The sequence below is a fragment of the Schistosoma haematobium genome, chromosome 1 (assembly GCF_000699445.3).
Source record: "Schistosoma haematobium chromosome 1, whole genome shotgun sequence".
NCBI classification, from domain to species: Eukaryota; Metazoa; Platyhelminthes; class Trematoda; order Strigeidida; family Schistosomatidae; genus Schistosoma; species Schistosoma haematobium.
Window position 1 is genome coordinate 71,023,614 of NC_067196.1, and position 24,689 is coordinate 71,048,302.

Sequence of the window (24,689 nt, forward strand, 5' to 3'; positions counted from 1 at the left end):
TTCATCTGCCTACTATTATTTGCTGAAATCGATGACACAACTAACAAGGATGCTACAATAATTTGGAGTGTGGTAACACCTAAGCCAGTAAGTTTTATAATTGAAGTGTGTCAGCTCAATCATATCAGAAGACAGGAATGAAAAAGTTCGAAGATATGTTTGAGAGGTTGTCCAATATGTCGAAGGAACATTGGTCTAAGCTTGCTAGTAGCTGAAAAGAGGTACGTAGCCTGACGTTCCCGCTTGTGATCTGATGTGGATGCGGGACAGAGAGCCTTCATCTACTTGGGACCAGTAAAATTAATGCAGTCAACACCAAATGTTGAAGACTTGCAAAACTATTGATTTCAGAGGTGTACTTACCGCTACACCATCAACGTCTAGTTTCTTCATGGCTAGTTATTTTCTGTGAATATGAGAGGTAGTTAATAATCATTTCGTTATTATTGAGAAAACTGATTTTGCCATTAAGTTCATTTGCTTAAGTTAATGAACTTCAACACCAGGATTTATGGAAGAGTATCGATGAACTTCTTATTCACAATGAATAACAATCTGCATACTAGAATTTAATAAATTTACATTGTTTGTTATGTCATGCTGGTACTATCACGTCTTGTAATGGGGCACGGTGTACCAACTCCTGATATAGTGTTGATATGTGGCTGAGAGCCTCTAGTTAGGGTATCCAGTAAAACTAATGAGGTCAGCATTAATGTCGAAGACATACAAAACTATTTATTTTGGGTATACCTCCACTGCTACAGCTTTATATATAAACATAATCTGGTTATTGCATAGTTATACAATAACAATATATGTAATAAGAGACTATAAATAGTTGCCAGAAGTTACTCATAATTCAATCTTCGTTGTGATGTAATTGTTTGATACAATGATATATATAGTACAATCAGATAAGTTGCGAAGTAATGAGATAAAACAAAAAGGTATCTAATGTCCTACGTGTAGTAGTTGTCCTATTATTCAGAAAACCTTACACTTCTGCCAGAGCGCGTTGTTTTTGGCTGGTTTTTAGATATCTGCAATGTTTTGTTTTGATTGCTGAATATCGGGGAAGGAATAGTGATTGTGAGGCTCCTATCGTTTGATTGTACAGGAGGAAAATTAAGATTCCTTTCAATTAAGAGACCTGAAGACGGTCAATGCTAACGTTACAATTAGTTCCCTTTTTGTCGATGGTAGAGTAATAAAGCTTAAGATGCAGGACTTTAAAAGGTCCTTCGTATGCCATTTTGAAGCGACTTCATAATGAACCGTGACGTACAAAAGCCTGTGTACTCTGCTATAAAGCTTCCATTTCCAATATTTTTTCTTAAGATCAGGGAGAGTAACATTACTTTGCTGCATAGCTACACATCTTTTCTAACTACCTCTCATTATGTTGATAGATATTTTTTACTAGGTCCTGGGTTATTAGAGCATAATTCCGAAAAAGAACCCTTCCACTTATGTCGCAACAATCAGTCATACAAAGGAACTAATCGTCTTAAATTACATCCTAAACACATCAGTGTCTTTTGTTCCCAGCCATCAATTAGTCTTCGTTTCCCCTTCTCGATAGAATAGAAGCGACCATACCTTGTTTGAGTGAATAATTGAGGTACAATATGTGGATCGTAATTTTCTTTCAGCTATCATTGTGATGCTTCCAGTTCCCAAATATCTTACAGTGCAGTCAATAAAATAAGATCCGGTACCAACGAGTAAAGCAGATAGATTTTTCTTTGTCTCTAAATAACTTTCTTATCTTCTTTTGTTATCATTAGACCCCTTGTTGTTGTAACTTGTCAAGAGATGTATGTTGGCAGAAATGATATGAAATGGAAATCAAGTTAATGAGATTACGTGTCTACAACCGAATCAAGAACGAGAATAGTAGTGATTGCAGTTCTCATAATTAAGTCCGTCATTAGAGCTAGTCCCGAAGTTTGAGATTTATGAATTCAGGACAACAATGTAGTACTGCATAATAAAGCTACGAGTAAATATACGAAACAAACGACATTGAAAAGAAACCATAATCACGAGAGTGAACAGTGCCGCTTCTGCTATGAAACCTTAATCAGTTACCCAACGAACAGATTATCACGGGAACCACATTTTTTGCTTCCATATCTAGAATCAGAAGCTGCTACACTGGTAAACAAAATATCAAAATTACACAACATCTTAACAAATGAATCAACTAGTTTCTAGGATATGGTGATTACTATCATTTATAGCATTACGAATAAAAGGTCTGAAACGCACATACACAAATACAAATAAAAATGCGGATGTAATCACAAAGTCATCACGGAAATAAGCATTTACAAAGATAAGAAAGAAATAAAAGCCACAGTACGTTCCTTTTCTTTTTTTGGTATAAGTAATACTATATCACTGAGTATTATTATTATTGCTCAGGGACTAGTGGAGTTTTTGAATGGTTAAGCGATTTATTTTCAATTGAATATAGATTATTCACTTCTAAAGAACCAGTTGGTTGATTAACCCGGTCGCTATCGCCAATCGGATTCATATTTGTATTATCGACCAATGTAGGCAAACTGCCTGACCACATTAGTTTCCATTCATTTAGACCATCACAAACGATGACAACAATGAAGGTTACAAGAAGAGTAAATGGACATAGATACAATAAAGCTGGTTGACTGACATTAGTAACATTTAACATAATGATGGTAACTATGAAACCAAGTGAGTAACCTAAAATAGTAACCAAAGTCAATGATAAATTGATAAAGAAATAACAAATGAACTGGATTTCGAGAAACATAAACTCTTATTCAGATTTTTTCAAACAAATGTTTTTTTCCTTCGGAATAAAACTTATCAGCAAACAATATTGTTTCTAATGTGATCTTTGCTTAAATATAAGGTAATATTTACATACATGTATAGAGGAAATAAGTCAATTAAGGCCATTTATGATAAATACATTGTTACCCAACCATTCAACAACAATACGATAAGATTAGTAGGATGTTGCAAAATAAAATGACTAATAATTGCAAACAAACATTCATTTTATCAAAATATTTCTTTCTAGTAGTTAAACTAAATATTAGTAGATCTCTCACACCACTTAAACAGAAAGACGTAAACATTTCCGTCAGTTCAAGGTCATAAGTTTTAACTGAATACGATAGTTTTCAGTATGAGTGTGTGTGTGTGTGTGTGTGTGTAACTAAAAGGAATTTTAAATACATATATTGAGTGGAGTATCGATGATGTTAGCAAATATAAAATGTTTTACAATTTATTATCACGTACACAAGTACCATAAAAACCCCGGTGATATAATAAAAATTATTACTTAGAAGATAATTAAAAGTAGGAATTAAGTATACAGTAATATGACATATCGGGCATATTTTGTGAGATATGTGACAAAGAAATGACTTCGAACTCCATATTTCAATTTTTGATATTAAACATCGTTTTTAGTTAGACACTTTGTATAAGCCCCTTGTTACTGAAAGCATTTTTTGGTCAAATGTATATAGGAAGAAGAATAATGGAGATTTTTAATTATCGGATATTCAAATATTATTTTGGGTAATTTTTTTAAGGATTGAGGGGCAAATAATCAATCGGATGTGACTCAACTGAACAATTACATGATAATGTAGTTCCCTAATTTTGAATACTAACCAGATTCTATAAAAAAAATTCGTGATAGTGTTAGTAAATTAGACATCCTGTCATTGTGCTGTATTGAAGGTCGAGTAATATTGAAAGCCTTAAATAACTTCCACAATATTGGAAGTAGACATCAAAAGAATAGATAACAACTGGAAAGGATCGCTTAGGACAAAGTTCGATGGAGATTCCTGATGAACAGCTTATGCTCCACCACGGGAGGTGACAGGCGTAAGTAGGTTGCTTATGACAAAAATATTGTTTTTACGTTCTATTTTTATAATTCGGCACACTTAAACACAATTGAAAGCTTTCTCAAAAAAGTCGAGGAAAGTGATTTCAGAAAATTATAAACCATTTGAACAGCAAATATGATAATCATAGGTACACAGAGTTGCTGTAAAAGCACTGATACGTTATAGTTTCTCATTTCTACTGTATTTTTTACGCATAAAAAAAAACTAAATTGACCATAAAAATAGATTTAAGGAAATAATTTCTTTCTAATAAAAGAAACCAACCTAAAATTCCACCTAAAAAGTGTCGATAGTACGGAGCACGCCAACATGCATCATAGAATGCCAGAAATTGAATAAATATTCCTGAAAATTGTTTTTTTCGAGAAAAAAAAATAAGTAAGAAAATGATCAACTGGTAACCATAAAATGAATTATATACAACAGACTGTCATCTTTGTACCGTGAAATTAATATGTTTCTTGTATTATGAATAAATACTCATTTGTACTTACGATCATAACAGTGACAGTCAATGAGGAAGCATAAAAGTATAACTCATATATGACTAGTATATAAGTCATATAATTTAAGTAGTCTTTAGCTGTTTTTCTTATTAATTTAAAATGTATTTATTTTTAAACATACGGAGTCCAGCAAGTAAAATGATGCAATAAAGTAAATAAGATGAAGTACTTGAATGTTTACATTTTTGTAATAATGAATATGTTTCAAGGTAGGTTAATTCAAAATAATGCAGATCGACACTAAGTTCATTTATGATTCGGCTGTGAGATTCTATCATATCTACAAAAGAAAGAAACTTTTCACTTTCCAAATGAGTATTTTGGAAATATAAATCTCTGCGTAGGACCGAGATGTTTACGTACATCGATCGTTGAGTAGTAACCTATAAGAGATTAGTGATAGCTCAAATAGTTCAATTCTAACGGGTTCGAGTATCAGTTCCCTTAGCGCTGCAGATATCTCACTTTATAATAAATATCAACCAGTATGAAACTTAAATTCGAATTTTTCGCTAGTTTACTTTCAATCACCGAACTTATTAACTTGTAAATTGCAGACTTCCTTAAATACTGTCAAATAACCTAATACAAATTATGATGCAAAGTTATGAAACAAATAACTCTACTCTAACGAAACAAGAACACGATACATATATATCCATTTGATGCGATAAAATGTTATCTGTGGGCATCAAATGAAAGGCACCAATTACAAAAGCTAAACAAGCACACAGAAGCTTCATTAGAAAATGACTGAAATTTCTGGTTAAAATAAAGTGAACATTAAATATACCTTTGTAGACCACGGAAATAAATATCTTACATAGTCATTGGAGAGATTACTTAATTCTATTAACATTGCATTTAAAATTACACAATCAAGAAAATCGATAAAAGAATTTTATTGAAATTATGAACCGACCAATGATAGATCACCATTGAGAACCTGGAAGCATTGGACAGCCATTTTGTGCCACACTAGTAAGAAAAGGTTGTCCAGTGCTTCTAGATTTTCAATGGTGATCTAACATTGGTCGGTTCATAATTTCAGTGAACTTCAACAACTCAATCAACCAAATCGATAAGACAATAATAAAAATGTCAAATATATACACCATTAACGAATAACACAAAGTGAAAGAAAACTTTCCCATTGACAAACTTCTATTAAAGTAGAAACAACAAGAGTATTAGAATAAGGTGAATTCGTTTATTTCATAGATCCTCATCAGCTGCTTAAAAGCTAGAAATAGCAGCAATAATTATTTTTAGACAATCTATGTGCATTATTGAAGATTAGTAGAATAACGAAAATTGTCGTCATCGTTTCGAGGTCGTAAGGAACTGACAAGGATCTACGAAACAAATGAATTCACCCTTAATCCACTAAGTTTGTTGTATTTGCTTTATTCCAATTAACATAAAGTCCAATATTTGAAACTGAAGTCTCTAAGAAAGCACCAAATGACAGTACATTTAGATAGTAGATTATGAATTGTAAAAATAAACCCAAAGAGCATTTTCATTAGATCACAATCTTTACAAAAATGAGACAAACAAACATAAAACTCTACGATCTCCATAAACCCCACGTGCTCACGAGGGATTAATTTCGAGAGGTAATTCCTGAGGCGCTAGTGAGAAGCCATAAAATCAATGGAGTTCATATTTCTTCGGTGTGAAGTGACCAACCGAAGACAATAGCAGAGAGTTGTGAACTATTGAGAATTATTTGAAGTCACACATGTAAACCATCGGATGTCGACCCAATAGTCGGGAGGTTGATCACTCATCTTGAAACCTAAATCTTAAAATCGATCCTCGATGGAGCAGTGGATGAGCACTGTCACAAAATCTCATTACTAAAATGAAACAGTTTTCCAGTGCTTCCTGGTTTCCCATGGTTCTCCAACTTAGGTCGGTTAGTGATCTCAATAGCACTCAACAATCGTCAAAAACTCCCTATAATGATAGATAAAATTTTACTTGCGAAAACAAACAAGAATGTATTGACAACTTTACCGGGAATAACAGCATCACCGAATCCTAGGAGAGAAGCATATGGCATGGTCGCGTTATTGTGTTTATTTACTTCTATATGTTCATTGATAAGTAGACGAAATGATAACGGTATCAGTTCTCCACTTTTACCGGCTGAACCAGTTGCTACGGCTTCCATAAAACTATGAGCAGTTGAACGTCGTGTTCTACTAAGTTGGATATGCTCAGAGGAATGACTAACATTAGTTGATGCAGTTGACTGCGGAAAAAATTCAAGTGATTAAAAAGAAGTTTAAGTTGTCTGATATGCGCTTAGTGAAATTATATGTGGTTGACCATTGAAAGTGGACAAACAAACAAAAATTACTGACTATTAAATGTGCGATCTACTTTCCTACCACTGATTTGTACTTTAAACTCATTGAGTGTGACTGCTTGCAATTCATTAAAATAAAGTATTGTCTTGTCTATGCCCTGACTATTTTTGGTCATGAATCGTGTGTCTCGTATAATGCGATTCAGTTCGTGCAAGGTCTATTGATCGAGTATTCAATCTTGCTTACATACTTATGCCTGTTACCTCTCATGGAGGACCATAGACCGCTCACCAGCATTCTTCATCCAACTCTGCACTGAGCAATCCTTTCCAGTTGCTATTCATCTTATTCATGTTTGCTTTTAATTCTCGAGGCAGTGTGGTTTTGGTCTTCTTCATTTTCATTTCCCTTCAGGATTACAAGTTAGTGTTTGCTTCGTAATGCAGTTTCATGGTTTCCTCAATGTGTGTCCTATCTACTTCCAACATCTTTTCCTAATTTCCTCCTCAGCTGGAAGCTGTTTGTTCTCTCCCACACTAGGCTGCTACTGATGGTATCCAGTCAACAAACATTGACTATCTCTGGTAGACGATTGTTTATAAATATACTTGTACTGTTTTGATGATGGATGTGGTAGTTATCCACATCTCAGCTTCGTACAGTAGAACTGATTGTCTTGACGTTAGCATTGAAGATTCTGACTTTGATATTTGTTGACAGACAGTTATTTTGAGTCCCACATGTTCTTCAATTTTAGGAATGAGGCCCTTGCTTTGGCCGTATTCAATCTGACAGTAGCATAATCTCGGTCAGCGGTCGAATCATCATATTACAGTAATACATCGTGAAAGCGAGAAAACATCTTCATTCATCTGTTATATCGTTATCAAGCTAATGCTAAAATGAACTTAACTGTATTGTTTAACTCAGTAATCATCATTTTCTTTTAAAAAAGGTTAGTGAGATCATTCACATATTTTCAACTCGATAGATGGTGTGAAATGTCTGACACATGTCAACTGATAGCCGAAAATCAACTTTTCAATACAGAGTCAAAATGAACATTTAATGGACAGAATTCTACGTAAACTTGCTGAAATCTCAGATTAGAACCTCATCGTTTATGAAAATCTAACTGGATGTGTTTGTTTTATGCAAATATTCAGACTATGCTGAAGACAATATTAAGACAATGAAGAACGATAGAAATACGTAAGCAAAAATTAGTGGAATAAAAACCATTTATGAATTCCTAACAAATTGAAACTAAAAAAAAATTGTCAACGATGGTGACCAATAACTACGCGTAAAAGAAGATTTAAATACATTACAAGTCTTAGGTGCAAACCTCATCTTATTTACGTTGGTTCGTGAATATCTTTAGTAGCCTTATTATTAACGTTACAAAAAGACATCAGAAATTAATATACTTTTTTTGACAAAATCAAATGATAACTATAAAATATACCAATTAGTTTAGAAATACATAAATAACTTACTATGAATAGGGGAGTAATAAATACGAAGAATATATCATAGATCAGAAATGCAGTAAACAAAAGTGTACCAACCTAACGAGATAATACGAAAAAAAAGAATATAAGGAAGTCACGAAATTATGTTTTACAAAGTTGTCAACCGAAATATAACCAGACAAAGATGATAAGAACTATGTGATATATAAGTGCAATAAATCATGAACAATCTGATCACATACATACTTGTTGAGAAAAAATTCAAACTCTTTTTATGCATTCAGAAACAGCTTGTACTCGTCGTAAATCTATTCTTGGTAATATTTATTTACTATTCATAGTGGTGAGATTTATATTGTTTGTTTGTCTAATTGATCGTTTATTAATCATATATAAATGTTCTTAACAAAAATATAGATGTGGTCAGATTGTTCGAAATGTATTGCGTTAATATGTCATATAGTTTTGACAATCTTCATTTTCTTATTACATTATCCAAAATTCTCAAGGGGACTGATTATTTCCAATTAAAGTATACTTATATACATAAGTGAAAATATATATTGTAGACTATACTCTGTAATACGGACACAAACATATAAGCCGATAGAACAGCAAACTGAAATAAATGAAATTGCCTTTCAAAAGACGATAAAAGATAGATCAGAAATTTAATTTTTGTATGATTTGAAAAACTATGCCTTATATTCGATATCTCAGTAGTAATGTCTCCAACTTTGGTGAAGCCTTGTATTCCACAAATAGCATCATCCCCATCCAAATTGTAGATGTACCTCACTGATGTATGCTAAATAACATGAAACTTAGGTCCAAGGTTATCAATAATCTAACGCTGAATAAAGTAAGGCGGTCCAAACTATCATACCGCAAACTCAATACAAAAACATAGGAAGTTTTCATCAATATGACAAGTAAAACATGATGGGTAACTCTAAACCCGAGCTTCATTTGAACAAACAGACACACAAAAACGATCAACGCATTTTACGGGGAAAACCATTGAGGATTCAGACAACAAAGAAATACAACCAACTAAAAAGTAATCGAGACATAATCATAAGATATTTCTGCTAGAGACAGATGTCTATAGACTTTAATGGCTTTTATACACCTGCATGAGGGTATTCTGACTTTTGAACAGATATTGATGATTTAAACAGTACGTATCTAACACGTCATTCTTTATCATCCTAACCATGTTAATCGTGGTCTTATTGATTATTCACTTTCATCCATATATCTTTCTGTAACTTTGTGTGTGTAAGTAAGTACTTATCTATGCATCTACAAAGTGTTGACTGACTACAAAAGCTGAGTCCCACCTAAGTCACCGATCTTGGTCAAAACCCGATTTCCATAATCACTACACGCTTTGTTTGCCTGGTCACACATGGATGCTTGAAATAAACGCGCCCCATATAAATTTTGTATTTTAGCGCTTTCGCGACCGCGTTGTCAAAAACGAGATTTAGTCAAAGAATATAAACGATATATATGAATCACATGAGCTATCACAAGACTGCTGTGTAGGAATTATAATTTACCAGTGCACTAAATAGAAAATATACTTTGAGTACATCAAGCGTAATCATAGGGTATTATGGTGATTACTGAATTTAAAGTTTTATACCACAAATTTCAGTAATGACAGGATTGAGAGAGTTGCCAACCTATAGCACCGAGTGATAGTAACGCAATATCGCGAGTCGATTACGTTAGAACTGTAGATCAATGGATGATAAAATCAGTGGTATGAAGGTTAAGCACTATCCCAAAACATCTGAAAGTTAAGTGTTTAACTTCTAGTAAAGTTGTAGATCACCATTCTTGAGAAGTCCTATATTGAAACTAAGCATTTGTCTAGTGCTTTCTGGTTTCCAGTCTCTATTTAAAAAAGTCAGTTCGAGGTGTGAAATTCCAAGTACCAAATGTGACGAGTAGATATAACAAGTAAGAAATGGGGTAGAATTTATCAGAAACATACTCCTTGATTACCTTGACTGATGGTATAATCAACCCAGATGAAATAATCACTGTCACTATAAACATCCCGATAACAGATTGCAAAGGCCAACCAATTCTAATAAAAGATTCAAATAATGTAATGAATGAGAATCATAATGTCAGAGTAGAACTTGATAAAAATGTTTCTTTTTAAACAAAATGTTCATTTAAATAGTGATAATGGCATCTTTATATGTATTAAATAGCATGATACACAAGGTTCTATCTCAAAGATCGGTATTACACCAGATTTTTATTCTAATTTCAACAACCAACAATTTCATATCTTCCACAAAACACATAATCTTGTAGAATACGATGAAATAATTATTGAATTGCATTTAATCGAATATATTTTAAAAACCTAAGCAGTTTAAAGAAACATTGGAAAGTAGGGTTTCTTTAACTAGCGAAACTACTCGCCTAATCACAAAATTGTTAATACACAAGATTTTCATAAAGCTTACTAAACAATGGGGATAAAATCATGAATGTTGAGATAACTTCATAACAGAACAACTTCACCTGATGAACTCAAGATTTTAACGTCACCCAGAAAGTGTTACCTTTAGATTACCGTGATGAAACACATGTCTACAATCTGTTCGACTAAATAATAACCTAATACTTTATATTACGGACCTACCTTGATTAAAAAACCAATAAACGCCAGGAATTACTGAACAGTTACTTCATCTTATTATGGGATTGCTCAGCAAGATGAATTCCTGACACAGCTTGAGGATTGCGAATTTACTGAATTTAGATATGGAAACCACCTGATTCTAGTTCAATGGTCTGAAGGTTAAGGACCTTGGTCAGACAACTGTTTGTTTGATAAAGCGATTGGCGCACTTCATTTATTAGGGTTAAGACATGCATCAGCTCAGCATAGTATTGAAGTAAGAATTTTTAGTTGAGAAAGATGTGAAGTATCTGTAACATTTTCAGATTTTGACTAAAAAATTCTATAATATTCACCAATTACGCCATACGACCTACTGAACAGGTCTTCTATTTGTATACTACAAATGGATTAGATAACATCTAGAGAGGAGATAAATTATTGAGCATTTGTATAAAAAAACTGTTGCTCTTACTAACATATGTATGACAGATTATAGTATATAGACCCCACGTCATAGTCATACATAAATATTTGGATTTTACCAATGAAATTGAATGGTAAATGATCATTATGAACATGCGTGTACATGATGATTAAAAACAAAGGCATATAAAACTGAAGCTTACATGTCATTATTACGAAATACCAACCACGTTGTAGCTATTGCCAAACCGATTGGGAAAGTAACTAGAGAAAGAATATATATTTTTCCGGGACTAATAACTCGACAACATTTTACATTAATTGTTATCCTAAATAAAATTGAAGGGGAAAAATGGAATATACGATGAAGTATTACACAAAGCTATAATGACATTCGATCTAAAATGAAATAACTTTTGCAGTGAAGAAACACCAAATATTTATTGTTTCGATTTATTATTAAATTAGTAGCAGCTTATATTAATGACGTTAGAGTTACATTTTTAGTTCATTAAAAGTAATAAGTGTACAAATAATAAGCATGAGAATAGTTTGCTAATCAATCACTATTCTCCCTCCTAAATTTCAAAATTAATGAATTATACCTTAGACTTAATTTCCGTTTTCACTGGAATCATGAACCGACCAATGTTAGACCACTCAATGACACCTGGATGACCGTTTCGTTCTAGTAGGAGATTCCTCAACAGTATCCATCCACGATCCCGAACGTGGAAGTATAGCACGCTAATGCTTAACTTCTAGACCACTGAACCAGCATCCAACGGTGTTAATGTATAACTCCAATCAATCCATGACATTGCACGACAATCTTCTATTGTGTCCGGTGGTTAACTGTCTCACACCCGGCATGGTCAAACTCTGCTGGTCAGTTCGTTTTTTTTACCTATGTAAATCCTGTCACCGCCACAAAAATCTACACTTATCGTTATCTTCATTACATTGGTTTTGTATTTGGGAGTATCTCCCCCTCACATTCAGTAATTTTCAAATACTTATGATTTTCCTCACTATTGCTTCTAATATCGAGTTAATTCATTTAACCCCTCTAAAACCTTCAATTATTGTGATAAAAACATTTTAATTATCTTACTCTATTCACAGAATAATGAATTATTAACCTATTAATTTTGCACAACTTATTATTTGCGCACACACAAACTTTTATTGTTATTATTCACATTATATAATCTAGTAATATAACTTTTATGTTACATTATCACATTTATTCATGGTTTATATGTCTTTATAGGATTGATACCTCATTTATATATAAAGCTTTATAACAAATTCATTCACAAGAGACCCCTTTGCATTTTCAATGAATTAGTATAAGGACTTTTTAGGAGTATCTATTAAGTGGTTGTCCAATGGGAACAATTTAATTCTAATTGTGACCACGATTTGAATTTACTCAATATTGTTACGTTATTTATAGGTAAGAAATAATTATCATTCAATTATAATGAAATTATTTGAGAAAAATTCGTTAAAGATGCTCGTAGACAGACGACGCAACATCAACCAACTCCTTAAAAAGGAGGTTTGGGATTTCGTCAGTTCCTAAACATTGGTACGAGTTAAGTGACTGGAGACATTTTCGGACATCACTTTCAGTGAAAATTGGAACACAACTATTCTTCAGACTTGTGGATATAGGAAGCATGAAATCAGATGATTGACGTAAAAAAGATTTATTTTAGTCGCAAACATTCAGCTGGTTATCGTCACTAGTGCGTCTCACACTTGTAAGCTCTTTAAATAATTTCCGCATACTTGAAGAGATTTTAAAAAATGTGAGTTTCTCAGTAAACATCAAGTTCATACGTCTAATCTCTAGGTTTATTAGATCATTTAGCTTCGAACTTCGACAGAATTTTTATCCTCGTATATTCTTTCTGTTTGCGTTCGTAATCGCTTTAGTTGTAGGGATGTAAGTCAATCAAAACTTACAAAAATAGTTTCATCGGAACAACAAACAATAAAGCAGAATTGAAGATTACAAGTGACAAAATCAAAGGTATTTCCCAGTGAGTCATTTGTAAATAATTTCCAGTTTGTCGTACGAAACATGTTTTTTCCAGATTTTGGATACTTCCTTTATTTGACTGATGTATTTATTTATTTATTTGAACACACAAATAGTGGTACAAAGGGACACCGAATACAAATGCACCACACAAATCACTTGATTTGTGTGTGTGCTGTGATACTGCCCGGGCGCTCAAATCGAAGCAGATGGTTTCCTTAAGGAGCCACACCCCGAGCCTTTGACCTAAAAGTCTGATCCAAAAGGCAGTGGAGCGACGTAAGGAGATGCAGTCCCATGTTGGCCGGTGACCAATAATTGGTTCATATGCCATTTGTTCCTTCAGGATACTGGAGCCCATGTGCACCATTGGTTTGGAATCAGGGTTTTCCAACACTCCTAGGTGGATACTCCGTGTCCACTAACCCGGTTAAAGCGCCAGACATTCGCTTTTCGTCCTCTCAACTTCGTAGACAACACTTGTGCCGCGAGAAGGTAGTAAGTAGGACTTCCCTGGTAGTGGTTGCATGCACGTGGCCATGTGAGAGTATTTCGAGAGGGAGAACTGACTCTCCCCACCCTCGGTCGTACCACGGCATTTGGGATGTACTCTTTATAAGTTTGCCATATACTTTGGGTAGAACACAAATAACACAATGATCAGAACTAAACAACGGAACACGATTGAAAGTCACATATATTCCCGCATCATTAATGAAAACTAAGTCTGTATGGACATCCGAACGAGTGGGAAAATCGATTACATTTTGGTGACTTGGTGATGAAAGAAAACTACAATCACATAGATTAAAATCACTACATATGACTGAAAGTGAAACATTGAAGCAGATATCAGTGAATTCGTCAACGAAAACAGATAGTGAAGATGATATGCGGTCCGGAGTTACGTAAATGTTTGTAACATAAATACAATTGTATCTGTTCAAGTGCCTCGGACGGCATCATAAATTTAAACAGTCGATAAAGTCGTTTTAAAAATTTGAAACATGCACCAGTTCACATTAACGAATGTGGCTAGACCGCCGCCACATTTTCTTATTGATTCATCGTTTCTAATGATAAATATTGAAACCAGTTAGCGATACTAAACAATCGTCGTGTAAAGCATTTAGCCAGGATTCTTGAATTGTGACTACACAGAAATGAAAAAATGTGTTTACACTTAATAGTGATTGAAGATAGTCCACCTTTGCAATCAGCGATCGGCAGTTGAAAGTTAGCAGTTCAGGAATCGACATCTGATTAATGTTCATTTTTTCCGATGCACATTGCCATACACAATGTCTCTGGTTGTATTTTTTAGTACTTTGTAAAGCGATAGGTTGTAAACATTTTATATACGCTCCTGAATAGGTAATGAGAATAATAGACATATTAATGTTTTAAAACGAACAATACAGATAACTTGTTGAAATATTTAGATGGTAGGAACAGGTAGCTCAGATATTCAAACAGGCCTCCACAGTTTATATATATATATATATATATATATATATATATATATATATATATATATATATATATAATTAACACATCAAATGAATATTGAGAGAAACTAAAATTAGACTCACGTTTTGGTTGTTGCAGGAGCAATACGTTGGATAACAAATGTAAGGAATGTCGAAATTGAACTTGCGCCTACCAGTACAAACAGTGCTATTAGGAGATATACTAAAAGAAAGGAGAATTATGCAAAACATTCATTAAAATATGAAGCAAAGTGCTGAAGACAAGAGTTTTCAAAGAGAATATCTGTATAAGAAGCCATCCAAATGAAAATAACCATGAAAATCGCAGTACATTCACAAAATATCTAGTAAGTATATCATTCTTTTGTGAAGAATATTGTGCATGAGATAATCTTTGAGTGATACAAATGTTTATCATTTGATTATTTACGGTTAATACGATAACATAGTATAATGTGCACGCATCGAAATCTAATATATCAAACAAACTCTCACAATATCTACTAATCTTTATCTAGTTCCGTTCTCTGTCTAAAATTTAAGAGCTTACTCTTTAAAACGTATATCAACTGGTCGATTAAGACTTACACTTACCACTGAGTAACACTGTAAGAAGATCCTTTGTATGCAGTTAAGAATCTACTATATAAAAATCCTGCTTCAAAACTGGACTGTTATAACATTTCGGTTGATATTAGGAATCGAAGAAGTTGAGCACACTGATAACTTTACGTATTTGATCGATTCTAATGAGTTATTGAATGATGAATTTAAGCCATCTGTGACCCATGTAATACATTCATCTGCTAATTAAACAGCGACTGTAGTGAGTAGTATTCCACTCTGTATTAGTTTACGAATATGAAAAACAGCATCTAAAAGTCGACGACATACATGAGTTGTTGATAGATCCGATGTCGCTGAAGTACTATTGGTGATGATATGCCATCAACCCAATGGTACTGGTGATAAGCACACGACACTTACATAAATATGTTAAATTTATTGAGAACATTTACTGACTTAGGTAGTAGATTAGAATAAATTATTCATACCCAATCACCACTTAATTTAGTGCAATACACTGTATAGAATACAAGTATTCTGATAACAACATCGAGTTACAATAAGATAGTGATATAATTCAAATTGAGCAAAGAAAAGTATATATATCCTGGTTAAGATCCACAAGATAATTATAATCTACTATTGTAAGTTTAAATCGTAGTTGCATTGATTGTTTATTTTCACCTAAATCTTGATCATATTACCATTTATGTATACATCATTCCTAAATTTCACTTGCATCCGATGTATCATTTTTAAGTTTGTCGTTTTAAAGCTATTGGACACTATTAATTTCAACAGACACAAAATGTGACAACTTCAGCCAACACATATTTGACAAAATGGAAGACAAGGTTGAAAGTTACCAAACCACAACATGTATGATCACCAATGATTCAACAGTACATTCTCTTAAATCAAATAATAATACATTACAGTTGAAAACTTTATTCTGCTATATGATTTAAAGATATTTATCACTAGAATAAACATGAATTGCAGTTAATTACCAATCTAAATCACCACACTTTATAATTTAGTAAATTTGGTGGCTGACTGTAGATTATTAAGCAGAGAAATCATTCGACGTGTTTTATGCTGCAGACTGAGATGGTTTCAGCCTCTTTTACACATGGTAAACTCTACCGGTTACTGGATATAGTAAGATTGGTAAAAGACAAGTTAAATGACGATCACATGCAATATAAGAAGACCATTAATGTATGGTGTTGTAGATACATGGTTTGTATCGTATGGAGAGCTTCTAGATAACAGGGTCGGGTTTTTAAGACATCGACACCTGTTCCATGGGGATTTATGATCATTGTCTGTCACTGTGTCAATAAAAAGGACAGAATTATTCCGATTTTTCATTGCATCGAGTTTTATCTTGTTCCACCACTTTGTTTATGATCTCTAAGCTTTTAAGTAGTTGGAAATCGCATACATACACAATGCATTGAATTACTGATGTGCAAACACTAAATGACGAGTGACAAAACTTAAGTGTTTTGGCAAACACAAATAATTCTAATAATTAGACATTTAACATTTCATGAAGTGAACAGCTTCAAACTCTAAGCAAATCATTAAAGTGTTTCACCATATAATAAAATTAGACTACATTGTATAAACAAGCTTACCTACTACATCATACAGGAAGTAAGTTAGCAACAAGAGTGTAACAGAAATTACCAAACACACGATAATATATAAATACAAAGAAGATTTGAACTTTGGTAGCAAACTTTGATGTCTAGAGTAATCTAGTAACCTGTAAATAATATAAAACAGAAACAAGAAATCTATGTCAGATTAACGTCACCAAAGCAATCACTAGGAAAGAAAGAGTTAATTTAATCAGATATGATTGAAATATGAACAAATACTTTTGTAAAATGACATCAAACATGATATATGTGTGGAGTACTTCACAGTTCAGAGAGCAACCAAACACAGTTTTACGACCCAAGTCACTCATAATGAAATGTCATACATAGGTCGACAACAAGGGTTGTTTACAAAAGAATTTGTTACGTCCTCTACTTAATTACGGTAGAATACGGTATATAATTATCGATACTCGAACCTGTATAACCCCACAGTCGCAAATCAAAGTACGGAAGAGGCAGAGAGGAGTGATTATTGGATAGAAGTCAAAAATGTACAGAAAAACAGGGGTTTAATAGTTCTTAATATTGGCTATAACATTGTTATAATCCAGCCAATCAGTAAGGAGGAAAGCTATGCGATTGTCCAATCATAGCATGCCACGTTGATATTCCATAAGGCTCTATCAGATTATGATTGAACGGAATCTCTTCAGCTCATTTAGAGCCTCTGGAGGCTTCGTCGTGCTTTTTGGACCTGTCCCAACAAAATTATTCAACACCATCGCTCAGATGAACGAGAAATATTCACAAGCAGGGAATTATTTGAAAATTCATCGGGAAAACCGCAGATATTATTAGGTAATACCTATGTTTCGTTACACGATAATCGATACGATTAATTTGAGATTATTAGTGATAAACAATTACTCATGACTTGAATAATACTGATCGATCTTTTTACCTTTTATTTACAATTGACATGGATTACTGATAGATTAGAACCCATGGCCCAAACCTATACAAAATCAACGTGTTCGATAGCTGAAATAGTTCGATAGTATGTTGAAATAATACTGTAAGCTAAATTTTAAATTTCACTTTAACATAAATACTTTACTAATCATTCGAACATAAATGTAAGCAATTGCATCGAGAAGGTACGGTGATGAAAATAATAATAGTAGGGATTGAAAAGTGTTATCAACTCCAATGCCAACGTAAAAAAAACAGTAAAATGAAGTAATAATGAATATATTTTTTGCTTTATGCCAATGAGTAGAAAAAATTGTATTTCTAACGTTTCATGACTTAATGTAAGCCACTTCATCAAAGTAAATAAAAAATGAAGGTCAAACAAGTAAATTCAGTAAATATTTCTGACAAACGTTTATGTGATTATCTTCCAATGTATTCAAGGTGTTAGTCGTTTGTTTAGACTATAAAGTCTCATTAGACTTGTGTCTAATTTTATATCCATATATAGATAAGTCCATACAATCTTTTACAACAAATATTTCATAATTTTTAGACATCTATAGTGCTTGTACAGAGTGGCACAACAGGAATTCTTCGATTTCACTCCTAAATAATAGTTTTATTCTTTCTTTTCCCAAATACAATCAATAACAAAACATTGAAGACTTATTACAATTACAAGTTTCTCATTGGTGATAGGCTTCATATTTAACTTGTCTCGTCAGAATGTGAATGGCAGAGATCGGATAAACTATGATTTAAACTAATTATTCACCTATAAAGTATAATCGTGCCAATAAGTAAACGAGTTTCTGGCAGTTACAATTGAAAACAGACAATTATTAGGTAGTTGGAAGTAATCACCGTCAAGTCATGGACCTAGGTTTTCTGCCCACTGCCTACAAAAAGGTACATCCGATAACAAGTCATTTAGGCTAGTAGCTATATAGAAATTTGATAGAATTTAGTTAGCATTAAATACTAAACAATGGTGAGTTAATGAAAACTACCTATCTACTAAGCATTAAATTTGATTGTATTTTAAAAAATAAATAAAACTGAAGTTTAAATGAAGCACAGAGAATGAAATCATAATCCAATATCTAAGCAATCAATCATCAGCTTCATGATATGGAGATGAACTGTCAAGTTCAACTTCTGCTATGTGTATTGACCAGTTCAAAAACTCCTTTTGACCAAGTTATATTCGGCCAGCAACTAGACAAGTTCATCAATACACAAAATAGTAAAAAGCTTTATTTTTGCACATTTAATCGAAAACTGGATACTGAATTTATGGTATTTAAAAACGATCTAAATCAATTCCAATAATTCAAGATTTTAATTGTTACATACAGTGAAAATCATAGAAATTCACTTATTTAAACGTAACCATTATGTCGAGAAATGTTTACACGCTTTTTCTCCTCGATTATAATATTCAATTAAACCAAATGAAATTATACAAAACATTTTCCATTTTTTATTCATATATTAATATAGACAATTATAACAATTGAATAATATATTTGTATTATCCCAATGAATAGAAAAATTAGATTTTCTGACGTTTCGTGACTTAGTGTAAGTCACTTCTTCAGAGAAGAATAAATAACCAAATTAAAATTAATCCAAGTTTAAATAGTACAACGGAACAACACAAATTAATCTTTTATTTTTCTGATCAAATATACATTAGTTGTTTTTATAAATAATATTAAATATAGATATTTGCTGTTACTAACTCATTGTCATATGGTTCATATTGACTTTATTACTAATTATAATATATATTATTAATCTAAAGGTATCATGAATAGTTGAATGAAGAACTAATTACACTTCACAGAGAATCACTATGTGGTTATTATTATGATAAATAAGATTTTAAAGTTTATTTATTCAAATTTGAGCTACTTCCATAGTTTAACTATTGACTAAAACTTTTATGATAGTATGATTTTTATCATTACTAGTGTATTTGTCTTCTTAATACTAATTTGTACTTTTCACTTTTTAGTTGTGCAATCTAATTGATTGTGATCATTGACCCGTAAATTTCTTTGATTAGTTTAATATTTTAATATACTCAGATAAATTTTCATATATATTAAAGTAAACCTTAATGACAATCTAGTTGAGAATAATATGGTGAAGCAGCCTGTTAAAATATCTGGGCTACCTGTTCCTACCATCTAGATATTTCAACAAGTTATCTGTATTGTTCGTTTTAAAACATTAATATGTCTATTATTCTCATTACCTATTCAGGAGCGTATATAAAATGTTTGCAACCTATAGCTTTGCAAGGTACTAAAGGCACAATCAGAGATATTGTGTTGGCTGGTAATAGGCAATGAAAAGAATGAAAATTATTCAGGTGTCGATTCCTAAACCGCTAACATCTAACTGGGGATCACTCAATATTTATTGTCAAGATCCATCAATAAGTAAAAAAAGGAACTTGCTCACATACTCTATGCTGAGAATTTTAAATTGTACCAAAAATATAATATTAAATAAAGCCATTGCTATTATTATTATTGTTATTATTATTATTAACAACAACAATGTTCTTAGCTTATATGTGTTACAACAACAAAAGTTAGTGAATTAAAACAACACTACATATGATTGTGTTTAACTGGATTTGTTTTCTGTTTGTCTCCAAAATCGGATGAAAGTATTTCTGTTAAATTATAGTCCCTTGTTCTGCATGCTGTGTCTTCGAAACGCGTGTACACAAATCAAGTGTGATCATTCACCTCAGCTTACCTCATCACTGTGGTGATTTAACACGATTTACCATCACAAAATCTCAAGATTTACAGTCATTTTATCACGTTTTTCATGTATCTGGAAATTGCATCAACTTGGAATATGCAATGGATGGCATGACTCAACACAGATCGAGTCAGTATCAGTTACTGTTGAAAGCTCAATACAGAAATATCACTACATATCGAATCCATACATTACCTCTGATTATTCTACAGTGTGAACATGTTTATATTTAAGTAAAACTGACTTTATTAGTCATTAGTTTCTTAATTAAATAAACTTTAACAAAACACCTGACTTCTACTTGAAGTAAGATCTGTTGGTGTGATCCTGAATGACAGAAAAAGTTTCATAACTCAGCCACCCAGCTCAAGAAACGAAACATCATCAAAGAACAATACGTAGGAATATAAATCTAACTATTATACATATGACAACGAAGTCTCACTTACAGTTTTTCATGGTTAACAATAATTATCCATGCACCCAATGAGATGCTAGTCACAGCAAATCCATACAACAAAATCCAAATTATAAATTTATACGCCGTAGCGTTTGGAATAAATGGGAAAACGGATACTGAAATATTCATATTAGACTGATTAGAACGCTTGCTCTAAAAATAAAAAAGGAGCACAGCTAAAATGCATGCGCCAGACATAGTAAGTTTATATGATCGTTTATTTAAAGTTAACGAAACCAGTAGTAGTGGTGATATAGGCTGTTGTGAGCTGATAATAAAGAGATCCATGATCTTACCACGCTGACTTTTTATACACTAATAAATGAGAAATCATATATGTTTGTCGGTGACGGGGAAATCTCTCATAATTCTAAAACATTCAATTTAATATTATTACTGACTGAACGACAAGTCTTTAGTGGCCCTATATCTGACTCCAATTTGATCGTATATTGATCGTTACTGAAATATGCATACTGCCAAATCCTCGTACAAACTTATCGACTTAAATCACATTAGTGAATAACGGAATTAAATAAGTCAAATACGAGAATGGATTTTTGAATACGTATATTTCGTACAGTCGTTGATCAGATAGCGAAGCGAAAAAATGACGCGAAATGGAGCAAACGTGTGAGCTAATTCGATTAAATCCAGCGTTAATCGATATTTCATAACCGAACAAAAATAAGTTACAGACACGTGATGAGTAGCATAAGAAGTGCACACATACACTCAGATAAAAACAGACAAGGTTGGGGAGATGTATTCCGTATAGTTGTGACAATTTTCTCAGACACACCATAGTGTCGAAGAAGGTTCCATAATGTTCTCCTATCCACACTATCAAATGCTTTCTCATAATCAAGGAAGCTGATGTATAGTGACGAGTTACATTCGATCGATCAGTCAACAATGATCAGTAGTGTCACGATATGGTCTGTGCACGACAGATTCTTACGGAATCCAGCCTCTTGATCTCGAAGTTGGGCGTCTACTGCGTCTTTCATCCGGTTCAGCAACACTGTTGAAAACTTATCCTTGTACTAGTAGTAGTGTGATGCCTCTTTATTTCTTACACTTGCTGGGATCTCCATTCTTTGGAATATTGATGAGGTGTCCTTCTTTCCAGTCTGTCGGTACTTGTTCTTCCTCCCAAATCTTCAAGAATAGAGTGTGTAACATGTTTGCAATCACTTCTATGTCTGATTTCAGTGCCTCAGATGCTATATTGTCAGGTACTGCTGTTTTCCCACTCTTGATTTATCTAATCGTCATCCTGCTTTCTTCGATCGTTGGTGCAGTGACATCTGTAGAATTATCTGTGTATGTTGCTCCGATGTCCAGTGGATTCAATGGAAATGGTTTGCTTAAGTCTTCATCAAATTATTCTGCCCATCTGTTCCTCTGCCCTTGATTTCAGTGATTGGCTTGCCTTCTTTGTCCTTGATCGGTCTCTCTGGTTTACTGCAGTTTCCTGCTAGTTTCTTTGTTGTCATATAGTTGTTTCTTATTTCCTTCTCTTGCTGGAGTAGGAGCAGACCGTAAAAAAGGCTAAGGATATTCAGAAACACAGTGCTAATCAACGAAATCACTAACTGTTAATCTGAAAGGTGAAGACAGTGACAAATTTCCTGGTTATAACTTGCGAGACAATCGTATTTTATGGTTGGGAACATTTTTATTATGGTTCAAATCCAATCACAAAGGCGCAAATGTATCGATATCTCATCATCGTCAATTTCTGGACACTGTACTACTCAACGCCACTAATTATCTAGTTTCATTTGATTCTTTTTCTGTCTATGAGCACATTTTAGATATAATTGGCAAGCGAAAGGATTCTACAAGGTTAGATAAAAGGTTAGACATTTCTGAATAGTTAATAAATGCTAGCTAAAGCAATATTCGAAGGAAGCAATCGATGGATAAGAGCTTCTTCCTAAATGGAGTAGTCCTAATATGTACCTATGCTCTTAGTAGGGAACTTGCTCTGTAGTTAAGGATTTTCACTTTCAGCGACTAGGTCACAGGTTTGGTCGCGCTATACTTACTTAGGGTTTAGATAACCGTGTAGAATGGTTGGTCCTCATAATTAGTGACTCGAAGTCAAGTAAACGAAAGTGTACCTAGTAAACAAGCTACATAAAAAATAAAGATATTACACAATACGGGATTCTCAGCATGCAATATTTCAACAACTTTCTCATACATATATATTCTACAATTAAATGAAATATTTTTAAGAAAGTGAAAATCTCTTCAATCATGGATTGGTAACATGTTAAAGAATATAAGTTCTTAATTAGACCAGCTCTTACAACCTGTTTGTCGCGTAGTATATTTGCTAGATAATGTTGTAGAGTTGTTGCACTTTAGTTTCATGAATGAATTTTAATGTATCTGCAACTCGTTCTTCCGGGAAATATACAAACAGAAAGATATGAATGTAGTGGATTGTTAGTATTTAGTAAGATAACACTTGCCAATTGTTTCCAAACGCCTATCAATAATCATATTTATGATGACAGCAAAAGAGTCGCCAACTATTTTAATAACTGCCTTTAGCACTCTCAGCAACATAGAAAAATCTCTTCTCAAAATACAAGGAAGCAATAATGGTGGACAGGTAATTAACAGGAACTTACAAATCGTAAAAGTAAATAGCGAGTAGTGCCAAAAACATGTAGCCTCTTCTAAGCAGGGATGGATGGTGGCTAGCAATGGAATCCGGGTCGCGCGCTTCGTCCTATTCGGGACTCATCAGCTAAATGAAGCCTCTTCGTATTACAAGTCAGACGGAGAACTTTCTTCAACATTAACAAAAATTTTAGCAGACTAAAAGAGATTTTTTAAAAACTTACACCAAGACAGGCGACATTTGACATCGTTTTACTTACACAATCTCCAATAGGGTAAACTTTATGGGATTCCAACAGGGTGTTTAAGTGCTGTTCATGTCTCAGGCTTATGTTAACAGTTTGACATTTAAAAGAATTAAGTGTGAGACCATTAACAACAGACCATCGTTCAATGAGAGACAATGAATCATTCATTTTAAGGGAATATGAAGATGTAGAAATCGGAGTAAATACAGTAAGATCATCCTCATACTTAACAAAAGTATTTTTTGTAGAAATTCACACATCAGGCAAAATATAAGTTAACAGAATTTCACAAGAAGAAAAAGATCTAGATGGTTAGTTCCTATAGTTTTCTAAACATAACACTTGAATCTCTAAAATTGAAGAATTACGTCTACTACATAATCCATGCATCGATTACAAACAAAGTCAACATTTTATAAATCTCTATTCATGGATTTATTTAATAAAGAAACCAGAAACAATTATGATCAGATTGATAAAGAGTATCATTGAAATAGAATTTGAAATCAATGTAAAAATCAAGCTAAATTATACACAACAATTTGACCAAATAAGTATACA

At 33.0% G+C, this 24,689-nt stretch overlaps 1 protein-coding gene across 1 annotated transcript in view; it reads right to left on the reverse strand.

The window, feature by feature from the left end:
• Window positions 1–2,193: 2,193 nt before the first annotated feature.
• The window catches only part of SPPL2A_3 (Signal peptide peptidase-like 2A), a 29,032-nt gene continuing 6,536 nt past the window's right edge, over window positions 2,194–24,689 (reverse strand). The window contains exons 4-12 of the mRNA XM_012938710.2: window positions 21,230–21,393; window positions 17,052–17,182; window positions 14,944–15,043; window positions 11,505–11,630; window positions 10,242–10,326; window positions 8,250–8,321; window positions 6,455–6,692; window positions 4,191–4,271; window positions 2,194–2,733 (exon numbers count right to left, since the gene is read on the reverse strand). Coding sequence (XP_012794164.1) covers window positions 2,420–2,733; window positions 4,191–4,271; window positions 6,455–6,692; window positions 8,250–8,321; window positions 10,242–10,326; window positions 11,505–11,630; window positions 14,944–15,043; window positions 17,052–17,182; window positions 21,230–21,393 — 1,311 coding nt within the window. The 3' untranslated portion in view covers window positions 2,194–2,419. The remainder of the gene's footprint in view (window positions 2,734–4,190; window positions 4,272–6,454; window positions 6,693–8,249; window positions 8,322–10,241; window positions 10,327–11,504; window positions 11,631–14,943; window positions 15,044–17,051; window positions 17,183–21,229; window positions 21,394–24,689) is intronic.